General features: G+C 26.2%; 2 protein-coding genes across 4 annotated transcripts in view; one reads left to right on the plus strand and one right to left on the minus strand.

Moving 5' to 3' along the window:
- The window catches only part of LOC107449129 (uncharacterized), a 40,654-nt gene extending 24,860 nt beyond the window's left edge, over nucleotides 1-15,794 (plus strand). For 2 of the 3 annotated variants that reach the window (XM_043055390.3, XM_043055394.3), the window contains exons 14-22: nucleotides 54-554; nucleotides 2,478-3,270; nucleotides 4,862-4,992; nucleotides 6,776-6,913; nucleotides 8,122-8,213; nucleotides 8,801-8,912; nucleotides 11,606-11,653; nucleotides 11,865-11,954; nucleotides 15,560-15,794. In XM_043055390.3, coding sequence (XP_042911324.1) covers nucleotides 54-554; nucleotides 2,478-3,270; nucleotides 4,862-4,992; nucleotides 6,776-6,913; nucleotides 8,122-8,213; nucleotides 8,801-8,912; nucleotides 11,606-11,653; nucleotides 11,865-11,954; nucleotides 15,560-15,604 — 1,950 coding nt within the window. In that variant the 3' untranslated portion in view covers nucleotides 15,605-15,794. Of the gene's footprint in view, nucleotides 1-53; nucleotides 555-2,477; nucleotides 3,271-4,861; nucleotides 4,993-6,775; nucleotides 6,914-8,121; nucleotides 8,214-8,800; nucleotides 8,913-11,605; nucleotides 11,654-11,864; nucleotides 11,955-13,460; nucleotides 13,514-15,559 lie in introns of all 3 variants that reach the window. The other variant, XM_043055403.3, reaches the window with a different exon arrangement.
- Nucleotides 15,763-16,632, minus strand: part of LOC107449131 (116 kDa U5 small nuclear ribonucleoprotein component) — a 32,433-nt gene continuing 31,563 nt past the window's right edge. The window contains exons 23-24 of the mRNA XM_016064570.4: nucleotides 15,998-16,105; nucleotides 15,763-15,928 (exon numbers count right to left, since the gene is read on the minus strand). Of these exons, the coding sequence (XP_015920056.1) occupies nucleotides 15,833-15,928; nucleotides 15,998-16,105 (204 nt within the window). The 3' untranslated portion in view covers nucleotides 15,763-15,832. The remainder of the gene's footprint in view (nucleotides 15,929-15,997; nucleotides 16,106-16,632) is intronic.

Consider the following 16,632-nt stretch of genomic DNA (forward strand, 5'->3'; position numbering starts at 1 on the left):
TTGTTGTTTTGCTTGTTTTTTTTTCCATTCAAATAATATTATCTGTTTTTTAGGGAAATGCCAAAGTTCAAAGCGAAGAAAATATTAAATGTTTAAAAGAAAAATATGAAAATGCTGAAAAGAACTATGCTACTCAGTTGGAAGAAATGAAAGAGAAAATAGTGACTCTTGAGAAACAGAAACAGAATCTAGAAGAAGAAACTGTAAGTCTCAAAAAAGTCAAGGAGGAGCTCAGTGAGAAAAAATCTAAATTAAAATCACAAGGAGATGAACTAAAGAAGGAGCATTTAGAAAAGGTTCAAAAGATGCAAGAAAAGATGAGAGATCAAGAAAATATGGTCTTAAAATTAGAAACTGAACTTGAATCTTTGGCTAAGGAAAGCTCTGAAAAACTAGAAACACTGAAGAAAAAAATTAAAATATTGGAACAAGAACGTGAACAGTTAATGCAGCATGCTCAGGAAAGAGTTTCAGCGACTGAGGCTAAATGTCGTGAAGATACTAAGCTTTTGCAGGAGGAAATAAATAAACTTATTTCTGAAAACAAAGAAATTGTAAGTTTGATTTTGTTTACTTTTCTGAAATATTGGTTTAAATTTTAATTATTTTCTTTAAGCACCTTATTTATTTTAATGTAAGACAGTTTTAAGTTTTTAGATCTGCAGATTTATTTGGTTTTTATGAGACATCTAAGTTTGAATGGTTGTAATAAAATTTAAGTAGAGAAACCTGGTTAAGTATTAGTGGCCAGGTATAGCTGGGGGCATAATTCAAAATTTAAATGTTAAATGGAACATGCATCATCATCCATTTCAGAACAATTTTTGAAAAATCTGTATCTTATGCAATTTTAAGCTTCGCTTATCATTTCTGTATTCCTTGTTTGAGTTAGTCTTTAGTCTTATATGTTTCTTCATTTTCTAAACTTACAGATGTTTATTGCAATATATTGAAAAAAACATAAAAGAAAAAGGTTTTAAATTGCTACCTGTTTTTAGGTTTTTCCAATCTGCCGAGATTGTTGAGTTTTTTAAATTAAAAGAAAATTAAAAGAAATAAATACTTTTGACTGAGCGACTTACTTCTCCAATGACGTAATTTCTTGTAAATCTAATCCTACAATACACAATGATCTAAAAAATACAGATAATCTATTCTAAAAATTTTTTATATTCTTAAAAAAAATTTTTTGTTTTGTTTTTAATTACAAATGATTACAATGACATTTAACTCTAGTGTCTAAGTTTAATACTAAAATTTTTAACCGAAGATGGTAAAATCCATGATTGTTTTAAATTTTTATTAATAAATACATTGATTATGGTATAAAGTTTTTGCATTTTGGGTTTTAAATGTATTAAACTGCATTTAAGTAGAAATTTTACATTAGGACTATCTATAAATACCAGTATTTAACAGAGCCAATATTTTGACATTTGATATTGTTTGATATGCTTATACAAAGGTAATGTGTACCTACTAAAAAGTAATTTTTAGAAAATATCAAAAATGAAAATTGATATTGATATCAATATAAATTTTTTTCATTCAAAACATGAGTTAAAATTTTTGCAGAAATACTTACATATTTTTTAGCTACTACAAAAAATTAATATCAAATTTAATTTATATGACTAGAAATAATACGACTGACAATGGAAACTCAGAATTGCATTCGAGCGAAACCACTCCCATGTTCAGGACAATCATACTAAAATTTTGTTTGTAAGGTTTGACCTAAAAACTTTTATTTCACTTTAAATCTATATTTTAAAAAAAAATATGTATCTAAAGTTGACTTAAATGTTTCATATATGATACATACAAATTAAATTATATTTAAATGAAAAAATAATATTCTTTAAAGATGTATGTATGCATTAACTATCTTTGTATCAAATGTGTGAATAATAGGTTTATATTCATATTTATAAAAACTAAGTTATGTAGCAAATTGAAAGGTGAAATTATGTTGGTTTGCATCTCATATGACATTTAAATTGTCCATTTACATTTAGTAACTTACATACAGAATTAAAAATTTAGTGATAGAAAATAAAAATATGGATGTAAAATTTCATTTATCAGTTTTTGATAAGTCTTTTTTCTTCTATCATTTTGAAGAAGGAAATTAGGGCTAAATGAATAATATAGTTGGGATATGCAAAAGGTCCAAAATTATGAAGTGTTTTTTTTAGCACATTGCATTTAATAACTATGTATTTAATAACTATATTTGATAATGCATTCTGGAAATAAAATTTGTAATTTTTTTTCAATGAGGGTTTAAAATTGAATTTAAGGCTGTTGATTTTATCAATCACTCTTTAATATTGATTGTTGTTAATTTAACAAAAGTTTTATTTCAGTTTTAACTCTCATTAAATCACCTTATTTTTTTAATGTGCTTAATTAAATAGTTCTTATGTTTGCTGTTTTGTTAACTGTAGAATAACACTGTGCTTCAATTATTGTAGGATCAGCTGAAATCTAAAGTCAACTTGTTAGAGCAACAGCTACAAGAAAATCTGAAAACTGTAGAGTCATCTAAGTCAGAATCATCAGAGAAGCTTTCTCAGCTAAAAGAACAACTTTCAGAAACTGAAGAAAAGCTTCACAAAATGGAAGTTGAGAAGCAAGACACAATAGGTGAACTTTCAGAGCAGCTACAAAAGATCAAAGAGGAAAATTCTTTATTAATGAATAAAGCAACCCATCTCGAAACTTTGAAGTCTGAAAAAGAAGCATTGAATGAAAAACTGAAACAGGCAGAATTGCAAGTTTCTTCCATTAAAAAGCTTGAATCTGAAAGAGACACTTTAAAACAAGAGAATGCTTCACTGGTTGAACAACTTCATTCTCTTAAATCTTCACATAGCAATAGTGAATCACTTGCCTCTGAAAACGAATCATTAGAAGCAACAGTTAAAGATTTTAACATCACTAAACAAAAATTAGAGCAAGAAAATGAAAAATTAAGAACTGATTTAAATTCTTTAAAAGAATCCCTGAATAGTGAGGTAAGTTCTCTTAAAAATAGAAATGAGTTTCTTACAAAACAAATAGACTTATTAGAAAAATTGGATCCTTCTGATCCAAGCAGCTTATCTGTTAAAAACTACATTGCATCAGTGCGTCTAGAATGTGAGAATGCATTGAAAGCAAAAGAAGATGACACGACTACAAAACTGAAACTTCTTGTTCGGGATTTTGCTGAGCAAATGGACCTGAAAGATCGTGATTGTGATAAGATCACTGGTGAAATAATAGGTAATAGTAGCTTTTTATTATTTATTTAAATGTTCTCATTTCTTTTTTATGCATATAGTGCCGCATAACAGGTGTGGGTTTTGATGTTATCAGGGTCCGCGCTAACTATTTGCCATCTCGCTAAATGTGGTAATATTGTAAATTTGGCAAAAAAAGAAGAAAAAAAAAACGTGTATTGGCAAAAGTATTGACAAATGATTTTTTCTTTTGAAAAGGAAAATATATGTTTCCCTCAATCCTGAAGAAAAGAAAAGGTCAAAGAGAATATTTCTGAACAAATCCTGTATTTTTTATTCGATTGCAGTGCCAGCCAGGTGGCTGAGCGGTCAGCGTACTTGACTGTGAAGCCAATGGTTGCTGGTTCGAATCCAGTCTAGGGCATGGATGCTTCTCTCTGTTGTGTGAATGTGGCCCACCCTGTGAATTGGTTTCTGTGGCAGTGTGGCGTGGGTAAATTTCTGGTTAATTTTTTTAAAACATTTCTGTTTCGTTTCTTTAAAATAATTTTTTATATTTGATTTAAAGAATTAATTATTTTATCTGTTTTTAAAATTTTTGTGGTATTTAAATTTAAGGTTATTGTTATTCAAAATAGTTTTGAAGTAATTTTAAATTAGTTATTTATAGTTTTTAGTCAAAGAGTAAGGTGTAAGTTAAAAATATCTAACCTAAAATAGACTAAAAGTTTTAATACACTATCTTTTAGTAATTACATGGACATTTAGCACTTACTTTTTTAAAGTACTTCTCTTTCAATGAAACAATTCCTTTATTTTAATGTGATTGATTTATTGATAAGTTATGTTTATACTTGTCTTGAACTATTATGTTGATTTAACTTTTGAAGCAATCTTTGCAGCATTGCATCTCAGACTTTCTTTGAAACTTTATCAAATCAATCTGTTTTTTAATATAAAGGCTATTGTCAATTTGTGTTTAAGTATAGAGGATCAGTGCATCTGTATTGTAGTCCAATAATGTTAGAGTATAGAAACCTGTCATCTATATTTCTATGAAAAATACAACAAAGTAAACAATTCTATTGTTGAATAATTTGTTTTCAAACTGTCTACATATATTCAAAAATGGAAGTTTATAATTAATATTTTGGAAGCATTTAAAAAAAAAAATATCACTAGAATCATTTTTTCAATAAAGAATTTTCTCTCCCCTTTCTCCTCCACAGACTTTTGGAGGTACTATAACTCAATCTACAACGAAACAAGGAGATATGCAAGGTTTAGAAGTTAGTTTTGTGAGAAGGGAAGAATAAGTTAACAGTTAACTCAATATAGTAGTTTTATGAAATTTTGCTGCTTAAGTTGTACTTTAAAAAAAAAAAAATTTCAGATCTAAAAAGGGTGATTCAATGTGTTCAACCTATGAAGTACAACTCAATACTTTAATCTATCAGTGTTTCTTTTTTATTAATCTAAAATATAATTGTTTTACCCATTTGTTAAGGGGTTGTAGAGCAAGTCTATTTTTTGCAAATAGTAATTTTTTATTGTTTTCACTTTACGTCCATCATTTTTTAATGTTATGAATCAATTAGGAATGATTAATATATTTTTTAACTTTTTTATATTAGAAAGAAATCAAGATCTTGAAGAAAGGCTTGAAAGAGAATATAAAAATCAAATAGCAGAGTTAAGGCAAAATCTCTTTGAAAGAGAATGTGCTTATGATGATATGAGAGAAGATTATGAAGAGAAACTTCAAGTAATTGTCTTTTTCTCCCTATTTTTATTATTTATTTTTGTATATATTTTATTATTTTTTTTTTATCTTAGTCCGGTTCCATGTATTTGGTCCAATATTTGATCAATTCAATTTGAAGAACAACATATTTTGATATTGATAGATATCTAATATATATATATATATATATATATATATATATATATATATATATATATATATATATATATATATATATATATATATATATATATATATATTAAGAAAGCAAGACTTAAAAAATTGCTGAGAGGAGGAAGGAAAAGAAAAATCATTTATAATTCCTAAGCTTTCTCAATTACTATTTGTTCCCCTATGAAATTGACATGTTTATCTGCAAATATATATAAATATGCTGAAGGAAATTTATGATTTTTAGGAATTTTAAATAATTATCTTTAATTAAACGAGATTTTCGATAAATAAAAATTTTCAGACATAAAAAATATTTCAAAAATAAATTCTTAATAAATAAATTCTTCCCTAATTCTAAAATAATATATGCCTTATTATGCTGTATCAATGACTGAATCAAGTTATATAAAATACATTTCAAAAATAAATTCTTAATAAATAAATTCTTCACTAATTCTAAAATAATATATGCCTTATTATGCTGTATCAATGACTAAATCAAGTGTCACTTGACGTTGAGATGGTATTAAGAACCTGGGAGTTCATGTGTATCACATTCATATGTACTGGGAGTACAAATATTTTCTTAATAACCACCATTTTCAGTATTTTCGCGGGGATTTCTGAGTTCAAAATTAGCAGCAACCATGTATATAGTTCATTTCTAATATTCCAACATGAAGTCAGAAGCATATATTCTAGTAAGCAAAAGAGCCTGACAAAATAATTCTAAAAATTGACTAGAAAAATTATTTATTTATCTAACCAAAATGAAGCAAAACCACACATTTCTATCTCCTTCCATTTTTCTTCAGTTCATTATTTTTATTTATTTTTTAGGGAGAGGATGCAGAATAAGAGTATATGCACTCATACATTTTATTAAAATTTTATGACCCCATACCTAATTTTTCTTAAAATTATAATTTGATGTTATATTTGAATTGTTCTTTGAATTTTATTTATGAATATTTATAATGTTAAATTTAGTTGACCCTAAGGTCAGTTATGTTATTAATACTAATTATACATGCAGAAATATGAAATATGTGACTAAAACCAAGACAAACACTTAGTCTTGGATTTTTTTTTGTTTTGCTCAAGATTAGATCTTATAAGTAACAATTTTGTCTAGTAGGAGTTTTGGTTCATTTAGAGTTAAAGTTATAAATTTTTGTTAAAAAATTTCCTAATTGTTTTTTTTTTTAGTTGAAATTATTATTTTTCTTAAAAAGAATGTTGAATTTAATCTTTTTCTCTATTGGGTGAAAGTATGTTTACTTTTAATTTAAATTTTTTAACATATTCAGTAAAATTTTAAGTTGGATCCTTATTTAAATTCTTTTTATTTATTTTTTATTTCACTTAAAGGTATAAAATATAGTATAAAGTATAGTAGGTATAAAATATATACCTAAAAACTGAGTTTGATATTTTTTAAGTTATAGGAATTAAAAACCTTTTATTTTAAAATAATTAATTTATTTATTAGATTAAATCATTTGTTTCGATTTAAGTATTCTAAGTTTGAATGCGTTATATTAATTTGCTCGAATAAATAAAAAAAAAAAAAATGCTTTCAGCTTTAAAATTAAAACAATTTTTTTTAAACAATTAACATTATATGTAGGAAAAGGAGAAAAAAATGAGAGAATATGAATCAGTAATGAAAAATGTGTCTCATCCTGGAAGTGGTGCATCCACAGATTCTGCTCTTTTAACTGCTGAAAGTTCTGATTGGGATGATACCTGGGCTGTTCCTGAAGAAGTAATATTACCATTTATTAATCTGCTCTCCCTTTTGTGTTGTAGATTTGATCTAAGTTGAAAATTTTATTTTAAAAGTGTCACACACAGCATAAAATAGCACCTATGCTATTAGTGCGCATGCTCTCCAATACTTTTCGACAATCGAAATAAAGCTACTTAATGCAGAGCATACATTCAAATATTTAACTATCATAGACTGACCAGAACCACAAAGAGTACAGTCAGATGAGTTGGCCAAGCCAATTTGATAGAGATAAGACTTCAGACAGTCATGTTCTGCCAGCATTCTAAAGTACTTTTGAGAACACAGCTAGGGTCTTGATAACACAGCTAGGAGCTTAAAAACACATTCTACAGGGTTCTTATTTAGGATTTTCCAGCTCACATTCTTTGATGCCTCTGCAGTTCCCAATGTAAAGTTATATATAACATTGTCATATCATAACATCATATATAACAAGTTATATATAACATGATATTAGTAGAAAGATTGCTGGAATTCTTGGGTGTCTTTGGGTCACTAAGGCTCCTCTCTTAGCAAGACGGTAAACCTGATCATTTCCAGCAATATCACAATGTGTCCATTACCCACTGGAAATAAATTTTATGGGAAAGATCTTTAAAGACAATCTTACTTTCTGCAATTCATTTGATCTATGTAATTAATTCATGCATGTTTACTACAATTATTAAAAGGCTTTTTTCAACCTGCTTTTATTAGTTTAAAGTATCTTTAGATAATAAAGTATAGTTAATATATTTCTTTGGAAAATTTTATAGTCTTAATTTTTTTTATTTTTACTTTCTTGTAAGTTAACTTTATTAGAATAGTAGTATGTACATAAATAACAACAATTTTCAGAATGTTCATTATTTGTAAAATGATCATTATTGCGTTTTGTTTTTCTTATTTATTAATGCAGTTATTATAGTTCAACAAAAAATGTACTCAGCACTCAATGTATTGATCTTTTTATATTTTTACTCCAGGCTTTGCAAATCAGTTCAGTTTGTGGAATTATTGTAGTAGAAGGAAAAATACTTTACATAAAGTTAGCTTTATAAGAAAGTTACATAACATAAAGTTCACTTTACCTTAAGTTTCTTGATAAACTATGCAATGCAAATATTTTATGTAAAAAATTTTTTTGAAGCAGTTATCTTTCGAAAATAGATTATTTTGTATTTATATCACTCTTTTTACAGACACTTGAGCCTGCTACCAGTCCTAATCACAGAAATTGTGAAGATCACTTGAATGAAATAGAGACTCTGAAAGAAGATTTATCTAAGTGCCAGTAAGTCTTAGAAAAAAGTTGAAAATTTGTTTCTGAATATATATTTTTCCTGAAAATAAAAATTCTTAAAATGATCATAATTAGCCATTTTTTTCTTTCATATTTTTTTTAAAAAAACTAAGAAAACTTTTGCTTTACACAGGTATTATTTTAGCTCATTGTTCAACTTATTTTGCTATTCCTCTATTTGCTAATGAGGTTTAAAAAATGTGACCTATTTTCTTAAAAATTATTACTTGTACAAGAACAACCTTTCCTTAAATTTATTTTGTCTATAAAACTTTGGTATACCATTTTTTTGTAATTCACAGTTTTTTGGATTTGACAGCCAATAAGATGCTTTTTTTTTTACTTGAAGACTCATTTTTCCAGGTGTTATTCCTAGTTTCAACTGAGAGCTCATAATTTGTTGTCACTAAAAGTAGCATAAAATATTTAAGTATTGCAGTTTTCTTAAAAGAAAGCTTCCTAACATCTTAGCCTTTATATTTCACATAACTTTTTAATTTAATGTTTGTTAATATTGTTTTATAATGTTCAAAGAATATTTACATTATTTCTTAAATTCTTTCTAACTATATTTGCAGCTCTGAAATTAAAGAATTAAAAGTTCTTTTACGCCTTAGTCCTCCAGATTCAATGTTGAACAATAACCGCCGTGATTCACTACAATCAATTCCAGAGCCTACAGAATTTGAGGTAATATTAAATTAAGAACCATTTTGTTTAAATTACTTATTTTTGAATTATAAAATTGAAAGTAAAAAATCATTTTTATGTTCAAGATAAGTGACTGATATTGTAATTAGAAAATGGACACTTAAAAATATTACTTCACAAATTACTTGACATAAGTAATCTTTTTAAAAACAGTGTCCCTCACTTAGCATTTATGCATTGAATGTTTTTAAAATGAAAGTGTAAAATAGTCTTAAATTGGTGAAAAAGTGGGTTAAATTGTATTGATAATTTAAGGATTCAATTTATTTTATAAATTTGTCTCCTAAAACTTTTACTTTTATGACATTAACTGCTTTTAATGATTTTCCTTTTTAAAATCATGCCACAAACTTTGCATTTCAGTTGCAAATTTTTTCTAAGGTTGGCCTAAAAACTGTACTATATTAAAAAATAATAAAAATAGTGATAGCAAATAGAATTCGTAACAAGTATATAAAATATACAAAAATATTGTTAAGGTTTAAATTATTCACATGCAACTGAAATGTAAAGAACACATTACATGTATTTAATGTTTAGAAACTAAAAACCTGAATAATTCAAGTAATCTAAAATTTCTCTTAGATTTGAGTTAAGTAAATATTTTTTGGCATATCAATTTTATTTGTTTATTATTATTAAGACTAAAATAAAAGTACTTATCCAATCATATTTCCTGATCTTTGGAGTTTTAATTACAATTTCAAATTATTTATGTTTTTACATATATGTTTGACAGCAACAAACTCTTAACTATACCTGATTAATTTGTAACAAATTATATTGAATTATTCATTTTAAACAATTATTAAAATGTGTCATGACCAAGCTTAAAAAATACTCCTGCTGTTTCACTATCTCCTGATTTTTTTTCCCGAAGAGAAAGAATTTTTGTATCCAACTTGGTTTTACTTGAAATCTTTGTATGCACCAGTTCACTAAATTTATATTATGCAATAATAAATGGCTCAATGCTTTATATAAGTAGACATAAAATAGTTTTATAAATTGAAATATTACTTTGTGATGCTTCAAACAATTTTTTTATTTATTAAATGCAATAATCTTTTCTTTGTGATATACAGGGATGAAAGACTTCCCGCAAAAAAACGGAAATCCGCTTTTTTCTCCCAATTTTTAAAATTTCCGACCATGTTTGTTAAACTAAAATTTTTGGGGGGTCTAATACGAGAACTCAAGCAGCCCAAACGACAGTCAAACTTGAGACGAACTTTCCTTTCCACCCTGCTGTAGCCTCCTGACAACCGCGACTTCCGCTATAGATTGGGAAAAAAAAGAGTTCTAAACTATTTCGTTTTCGGCCGCTGATATTTAATTTCTTTTGTTTGGCTGATTTTCAGAATTTTAAATATTAGGAACAGCTCCGAGCGTCGGAACCTGCTAAAATTGCGATTCTTATTCAGACTATTTTTATGCAAATCATCGATTTTCATATTTAAGTGATTTGAAAGTTAGTTGTTGCGATTCGTTTTTATGCGATTTAAAAATCGTACTCGCAATTCCCATTCACACAATTTAAAAATCCAATATCGTGATTTGTATTTAAGCGTTTTTAAAACTCAATATCGCGATTCGTATTGCCGCGAGTTAAAAATCCAATGTCGCAATTCGTTGTAACGCGGATGTAATATCTAACACCGAGTTTCGTATTTATACGCGATTTAAAAATTACTCGTTACGATAAGTATTGACGGGATCTTAAAATTCAACATCGCGATTCTTATTCACTCGATTTTAAAATCCCACATATCGATTCATATTCACGCGATTTTAAAATTCAATATCGCGATTCATATTCACGCTACGGTAATTAATTTTAAATGATAATTAAGCTGCAACTTCCTATAATTGCTTAATTTTCTTTAATGTAGTAGTGATCAAAATTATATTAAAATTTTTTTTAATTTCACTGTCTAAATGCTTCTGTCACTTTAAATGCTAAATAAAAATGAAAGTTGCTTTTATATATATCTCCTGGATATCACAGTATTATATGGAACACTCCCCCCCCTCCTGCGTTGTAAAAGTTCAGTTTTTTTTATTTTCGACCACTTTAATGCCTGGATATAATGATTAAATGCAATAATCTATTCTTTAATAATAAATGAATTAAAGTACTCTTAATATTTTATATAATATATTCATAAAAATAATGTCAAAATATCTAAATCATTAATAAGTTTTATCATAATGCTTGCATAGAAAATTGTTGGTGAGTTAAATTACTAAATGTTGTAATTAAGTAATAAAATTCATTGAAAAATTTTACTGAAATATTTCATTGAATAGAATGCTATGAAGTTAAAAACTACTTATTTAAAACCAAAATCTCATTAAATTTATTTTATCAAAAATTGAAGTGTAAAACAATACACATAAACTTTTTAACTCTTAAATACTGAAAGATCATGTGAAATAGATGAAAGATGTGTGATAAATTATATACTCTCATTAGTAATTCTTAAATGTGAACATTAAGTTCTAAGAAAGTTGAATTATGAATTGTTAATTATTTTTTTTAGATATCTATTTTTTTTTAAAATTTAAAGCTAGAGCAACTGTAGCATATATTAAGTTAAAAAAATTACTCGTTATAGTTAAAAATTCTCTATTATTTTTAACCTGCTTTAAATATCCTTTTTATATTCTAGTACTTGAAGAATATTATTTATGAATATATGATGGGTAAAGAACCAATTGTAAGTCTTTCCTTTTTTTTCATTTTATTTTTAAACATAAATTTTATAAACTATTGAAAATAATAAATGTTTTTGACTTATAATAAATGAATAGAAGTAAATATTAAATTTCTTTTGTAACTGTATAGATTATCTAATGTTTTAACTGTAAAATAAACAACTGTTGTTTACAGTAACTAGCAAAATTTCTTATGGGTTTAAATCTTTTCAGACTTTAGTAAAAGTAATAGCTGCTGTTCTTCGATTCAATGAAACACAAACTCAACAGGTTATTCGTAAAGAAGAATCCAGGCACCAAATGGTAATATAAGAAATTTATAGTTACATTATAATCTAAAATGCTTGAAATAATTTTTTTTTTTTACGGACTGAATTTATTAATACTGTATTTTATATACAAATTTATTAATTGTAAAAGTTGAAATGTAATTTTACCAATTTTCTTTTCTCTTCTCTTTAGAGCCAGAAGGTAATGTATACTGTTGTTTAATTTTTCCCTTCTTGTATTTCAGTACCGTACAAGGAATTTTTTTCCTCACTAATACATTGGGCTTCAGACATTATAATGACATGCCTTTTTTTCAATTTACTCAAGACAGCATTTTTCATGAAAAATTCCACAAATTCTATTATAAAAAATAAAATGCTTTTGTGTTGTTACCTAGAGAAAATTTTGAAAACTTTTGAATTACCTATTTAGAAACAATATTAAGAAAAACCTTGATGTAGAATGTCACCTTTGCAAAATATGTGGTTTATTATGTATTGCCCTAAGCCTCACATATATATGCTTTTACATATTTAAACCTTTTTTATATTATAAAAAATTATAATAAAAATTTCCTCAAAAAGTTATTCCCAAAAATATGATTGTGAAAATTTTCAATCTGATTGATGTAAGTATTCTGATATTCAACATGTTAAGAAATAAAATTAAAATGGTACACATTTAGCTTTCTCTAGTGCTAAAATAAATATACTAAAACCATATCATACTCTTATTTTAAAATATATATATTTTAATCAGTATTTTTTGTAAAATTCTGCCAGTAGATTAATATAAGTTTGAAGTAAAGCATTTGTCAAACATTATAGTCTCAAAACTCTAATTCTGTTTATTAAATCAGTTATACATTTATTAATTAAGAAGTTTGGTCCATTTAAATTGACAGTTTCATTTCTAGCATTTTTGATTTTAAACAATTCTGGGCTGAAACTGAAATTTATTAACTCTTTACTTATATTGCTTTGTTTGCTAAAGCTTTTTATTCTGATTTTCCTGTTGCACTAGCTGTAAACAACTGGTTAACGGATTTTTACATTAAATCTAGCTGTTAAATTTCTTTAATTATTCATTTTAAACTGATTGGAATGAAGCCTATAATTTATTTTTGATATTGTTTAAGACTGACAACAGAATTTAAAATATTTTAATAGAATTTTTAAAGTAATATTTATGCTTTTAAAGTTTATGTTGGTATATTATGTTAAATTATAAAATTCCAATTAATGTAGTAGTAATTAGTAAATTTTAATTATCAATAGCTATATTGCATATTTTGCTTTAGTTAAAATTTAAATGATCTTTTTTTAATGTGCATAATGTATTTCGAGACATTATGTCTAGAAATACATTATGCACATAAAATTTGCTTATGAAATGTAGTTAATAATTAGAAATTTTTTTACATGTCTACTTTTTAACTAGAATTGTTTAATGGCTTTAAAAGTAGTTATCATCATGTATTACTAAAATACTTATTAGATGCAATATTTGAAACTAAGTGTATTTTGTTTTTAACATTAGAAATAGGTGTTGCTGCATGAAGTGCCTTCTACTGTTTCTAACCAAGATTAATGGTATATTTAGCTTTTTTTTTTGCTTCTCTAATTATTAGTTTTAGATGTTTCATTAATATTTAAGGTGATACAAACTGCTCTAAAGTCATTGTGAGTGAAATACCAAATCAATTAGAAAAATATATAACTTTGGACATATATGTCACAGTGTGGAAAAAGTGTCTTTGGTAGAATGTCGTTGTACAACTAATACTTCTTCAACCTGGTACTGAAACAGTGATTTGATATATCTGATTACAATTGAAGGAGATTTGAATTTATTTCAGATCAGTTAATTTTCCTTAAGTTTTTTTTCTGCATTATTTTTTAATTCATTAGCCTCTTACTAATGCATTTACTTTACTGTGCTTAGGTCTTTTTGTGATATTAATGATACTAACAAAATGTTTAAGTGCATGACTCATTTGAGATTGACTAAACCAGTAAACAATTTACTATAGCAGTTATATATTATTAACAGTAGATTTCTTTGAACCATAGCAGTTACTTATTAATGATACTTATAAAAGGTTTAATTTTGATGAATTTATTGTTGTGCATTCTTCTTTAGAATGTACTAAACTATTATTCATTAATACTTTGACAGTCTTGCATATTAAAAACTGCTTTTTGATTTTGTATGTGATAAATTTTTTTCATAATGAAAAATTTATATGCAGAATAGACATTTATACTTTCATATCACCATTTGAATTTCTGATCTGTTATTGATCTATTTTAATTTTCTAAGCTCAAGATGACAAGACTGAAAATGGCATTAATATGAGAGACCTTATTGCGAAGTATAAAGAAAAGTTAAACTATACTTATATTTTGTAACATTGTGGCACTGAAAATTTTGGTATAGAATGTTTTTAATAGCATTAATAATTATGAAAAATCTTAGCTTACATTTGTCAAAATATTAATTCAAACATATGGAATATATCATAGTTAATGGAAATGTTTTATATTAGTCTTTTACTGAAATTGCAGGGTTGCCACAGAAAAAAAATTAACAAAATAGTTGCGGAATTTTGTAGCAATAATCATTGAAAAGGCAATCGAGAAATGAAATAGACTTTCAATGGAGTCTGTGCAGATTGAACGAATTAAAAAGTGAAGATTCAAATTTGCAATTCAAAACTTTTTATTTTTTAAGAAAAAAAAAGTTTAGCGTGTTCAGAAACTATCTTGTGGGGTGCAGATTTTCCACCCAATTTATGCTTTAAAAAACAAAAAAACATTGCTAGGAGCACAGAAAAGTCTCCTTTTCCTGAAAATAGTTGCTTTTCTTAGTCTTTTCAGGCAAAAATAGTTGCATTCTAGTGGTCTGTAGCAACCCTGAAATTGCAATTACTGTAAAAAATTTTGTGATTCGATAGCAATATCTTGAGTACCAACTATAGCTGAAATTGAGCTCACTTTACCACCAGAGTTAGTTTGAAATATACATAGGTCAGATTAAGTATAAAATTTATTATTAAATATCTTTTCTATCACTATATTTTTCGAAGAAAAAAAAATCAATCTTAAAAACTACCATTAGAATTGTACAAACCAAGACATTGTTTTGGCTTGATCCTTAAATGGCTGATATTAGAACATTTATTGACACAAAAATACATTTTTACAAAATCGAATCAAGATATGCTATTACAGATTATAATGTATTATTTTTTTGTTGATGTATTTCTCTTTGTTTGCTTTCAAATTTTGTATATTTACTAAATGTTTTTTTTGGATAATTCTGTTGTTACGAGTTAATATTGATAAAAGCCTGAGTGGGGCCTTTCTCATTGCTATTATTTGCACCCAAATTCTCAAGGTGAATCTTTACCTGCTTTTAAAAATGGTAGTATATATGCAATGTTAACTAGAAGCCTTCTATGATGAATCACATCCTAAAATAAATTCATTTTTAGAACTTCTTTTGAAGAATAATTTAGTTGGCATTTCGCTATATTTCTAATGTCAGATATTTACAATTTCCAGCTATGTATTTTTTTAAATGTTAGTTTTTGAAAGATCTCCAAATTTTAAATATTTATCGGTACTTTCTTACAGGCAAATCCTTGGCTTAGCTCTCAACTTTGGCAACCTAACAGCTAAATTACTTGAAGGAAGGACCAACTATAATACTCTTCCACTTCATTGTCCTTCTCCACCAATACTTTATCATTCACCATTTTTGTAAATTGTTTGTTTATAACATAGATTTTTTATATAATATATGTAATATCAATTTATGGAATAATGAATTTGAAATGTTTATTTAATAAAAACTTTATTATGAATCAAAGTGAGATTATTTACAAGATCCTTTATGTGAATGAATAATTACAAAGGATAATTTAACATAACGTCTTGACGAGCAAGTTCCAACAACATAGGATCGTCGAAGAATTTGTTGATGCTGACATCTTCACTGAGACCCTGCAATAAATCAGTTATATAACAAAAGATTTATATTAATAGATTGATTAAAAAGTAAAATACACTAACCTTCCTCCTCCTAGTTTTAATCATGAACTCTCTGGCTAAATGTGGAGCAGGCTGTGGTTCTAAAGGTCTAATAACTATACTTTTATCTAGGGGATCACCAGGAACAATCTTAGAAAAAAAAATGAAAGATTATTTCAAGTAATATTAATTAGGTTATATAGGTTTTAACTACTTATTTTGAACAGTTTATCAATGCAATTTTTTTTTCAAATACACAAGATAGAAATGTTATGCATTTCTAGATTAAGCACAACATTTCAGGTACTATCGCACCTTAAATGTGTGAAACAAACAAATATGGTACTTAAGGTTCAAACATATTGCTGCTTGTTTTATGCATTTAAGCATTGATAGTATCTGAAATATTGTGCTTGATATAGCATCTCTTTTAGGACAATTTTTGTGCTTCTAACATTATAAGAGTTTGGTTTAAAGATGTATGGCTTTTTGCTTGTGAAAACAGTGTTAAAAGTAAATCTTAAAATTTATATTGAACAAAATAGTTAGAGTATATTTTTGGTATTTTCTTGAATTGAAAAAAATCAGTATCTTAAGAAACTAGCATAATATTGAATTAGGTGAGTGAAATTACTACAATTCATCACAATTTGATTATAAAGTGATCTAGCAACTTC

This window comes from Parasteatoda tepidariorum, chromosome 8, assembly GCF_982258835.1.
Source record: "Parasteatoda tepidariorum strain Cologne lab strain chromosome 8, Ptep-v5.0, whole genome shotgun sequence".
NCBI classification, from domain to species: domain Eukaryota; kingdom Metazoa; phylum Arthropoda; class Arachnida; order Araneae; family Theridiidae; genus Parasteatoda; species Parasteatoda tepidariorum.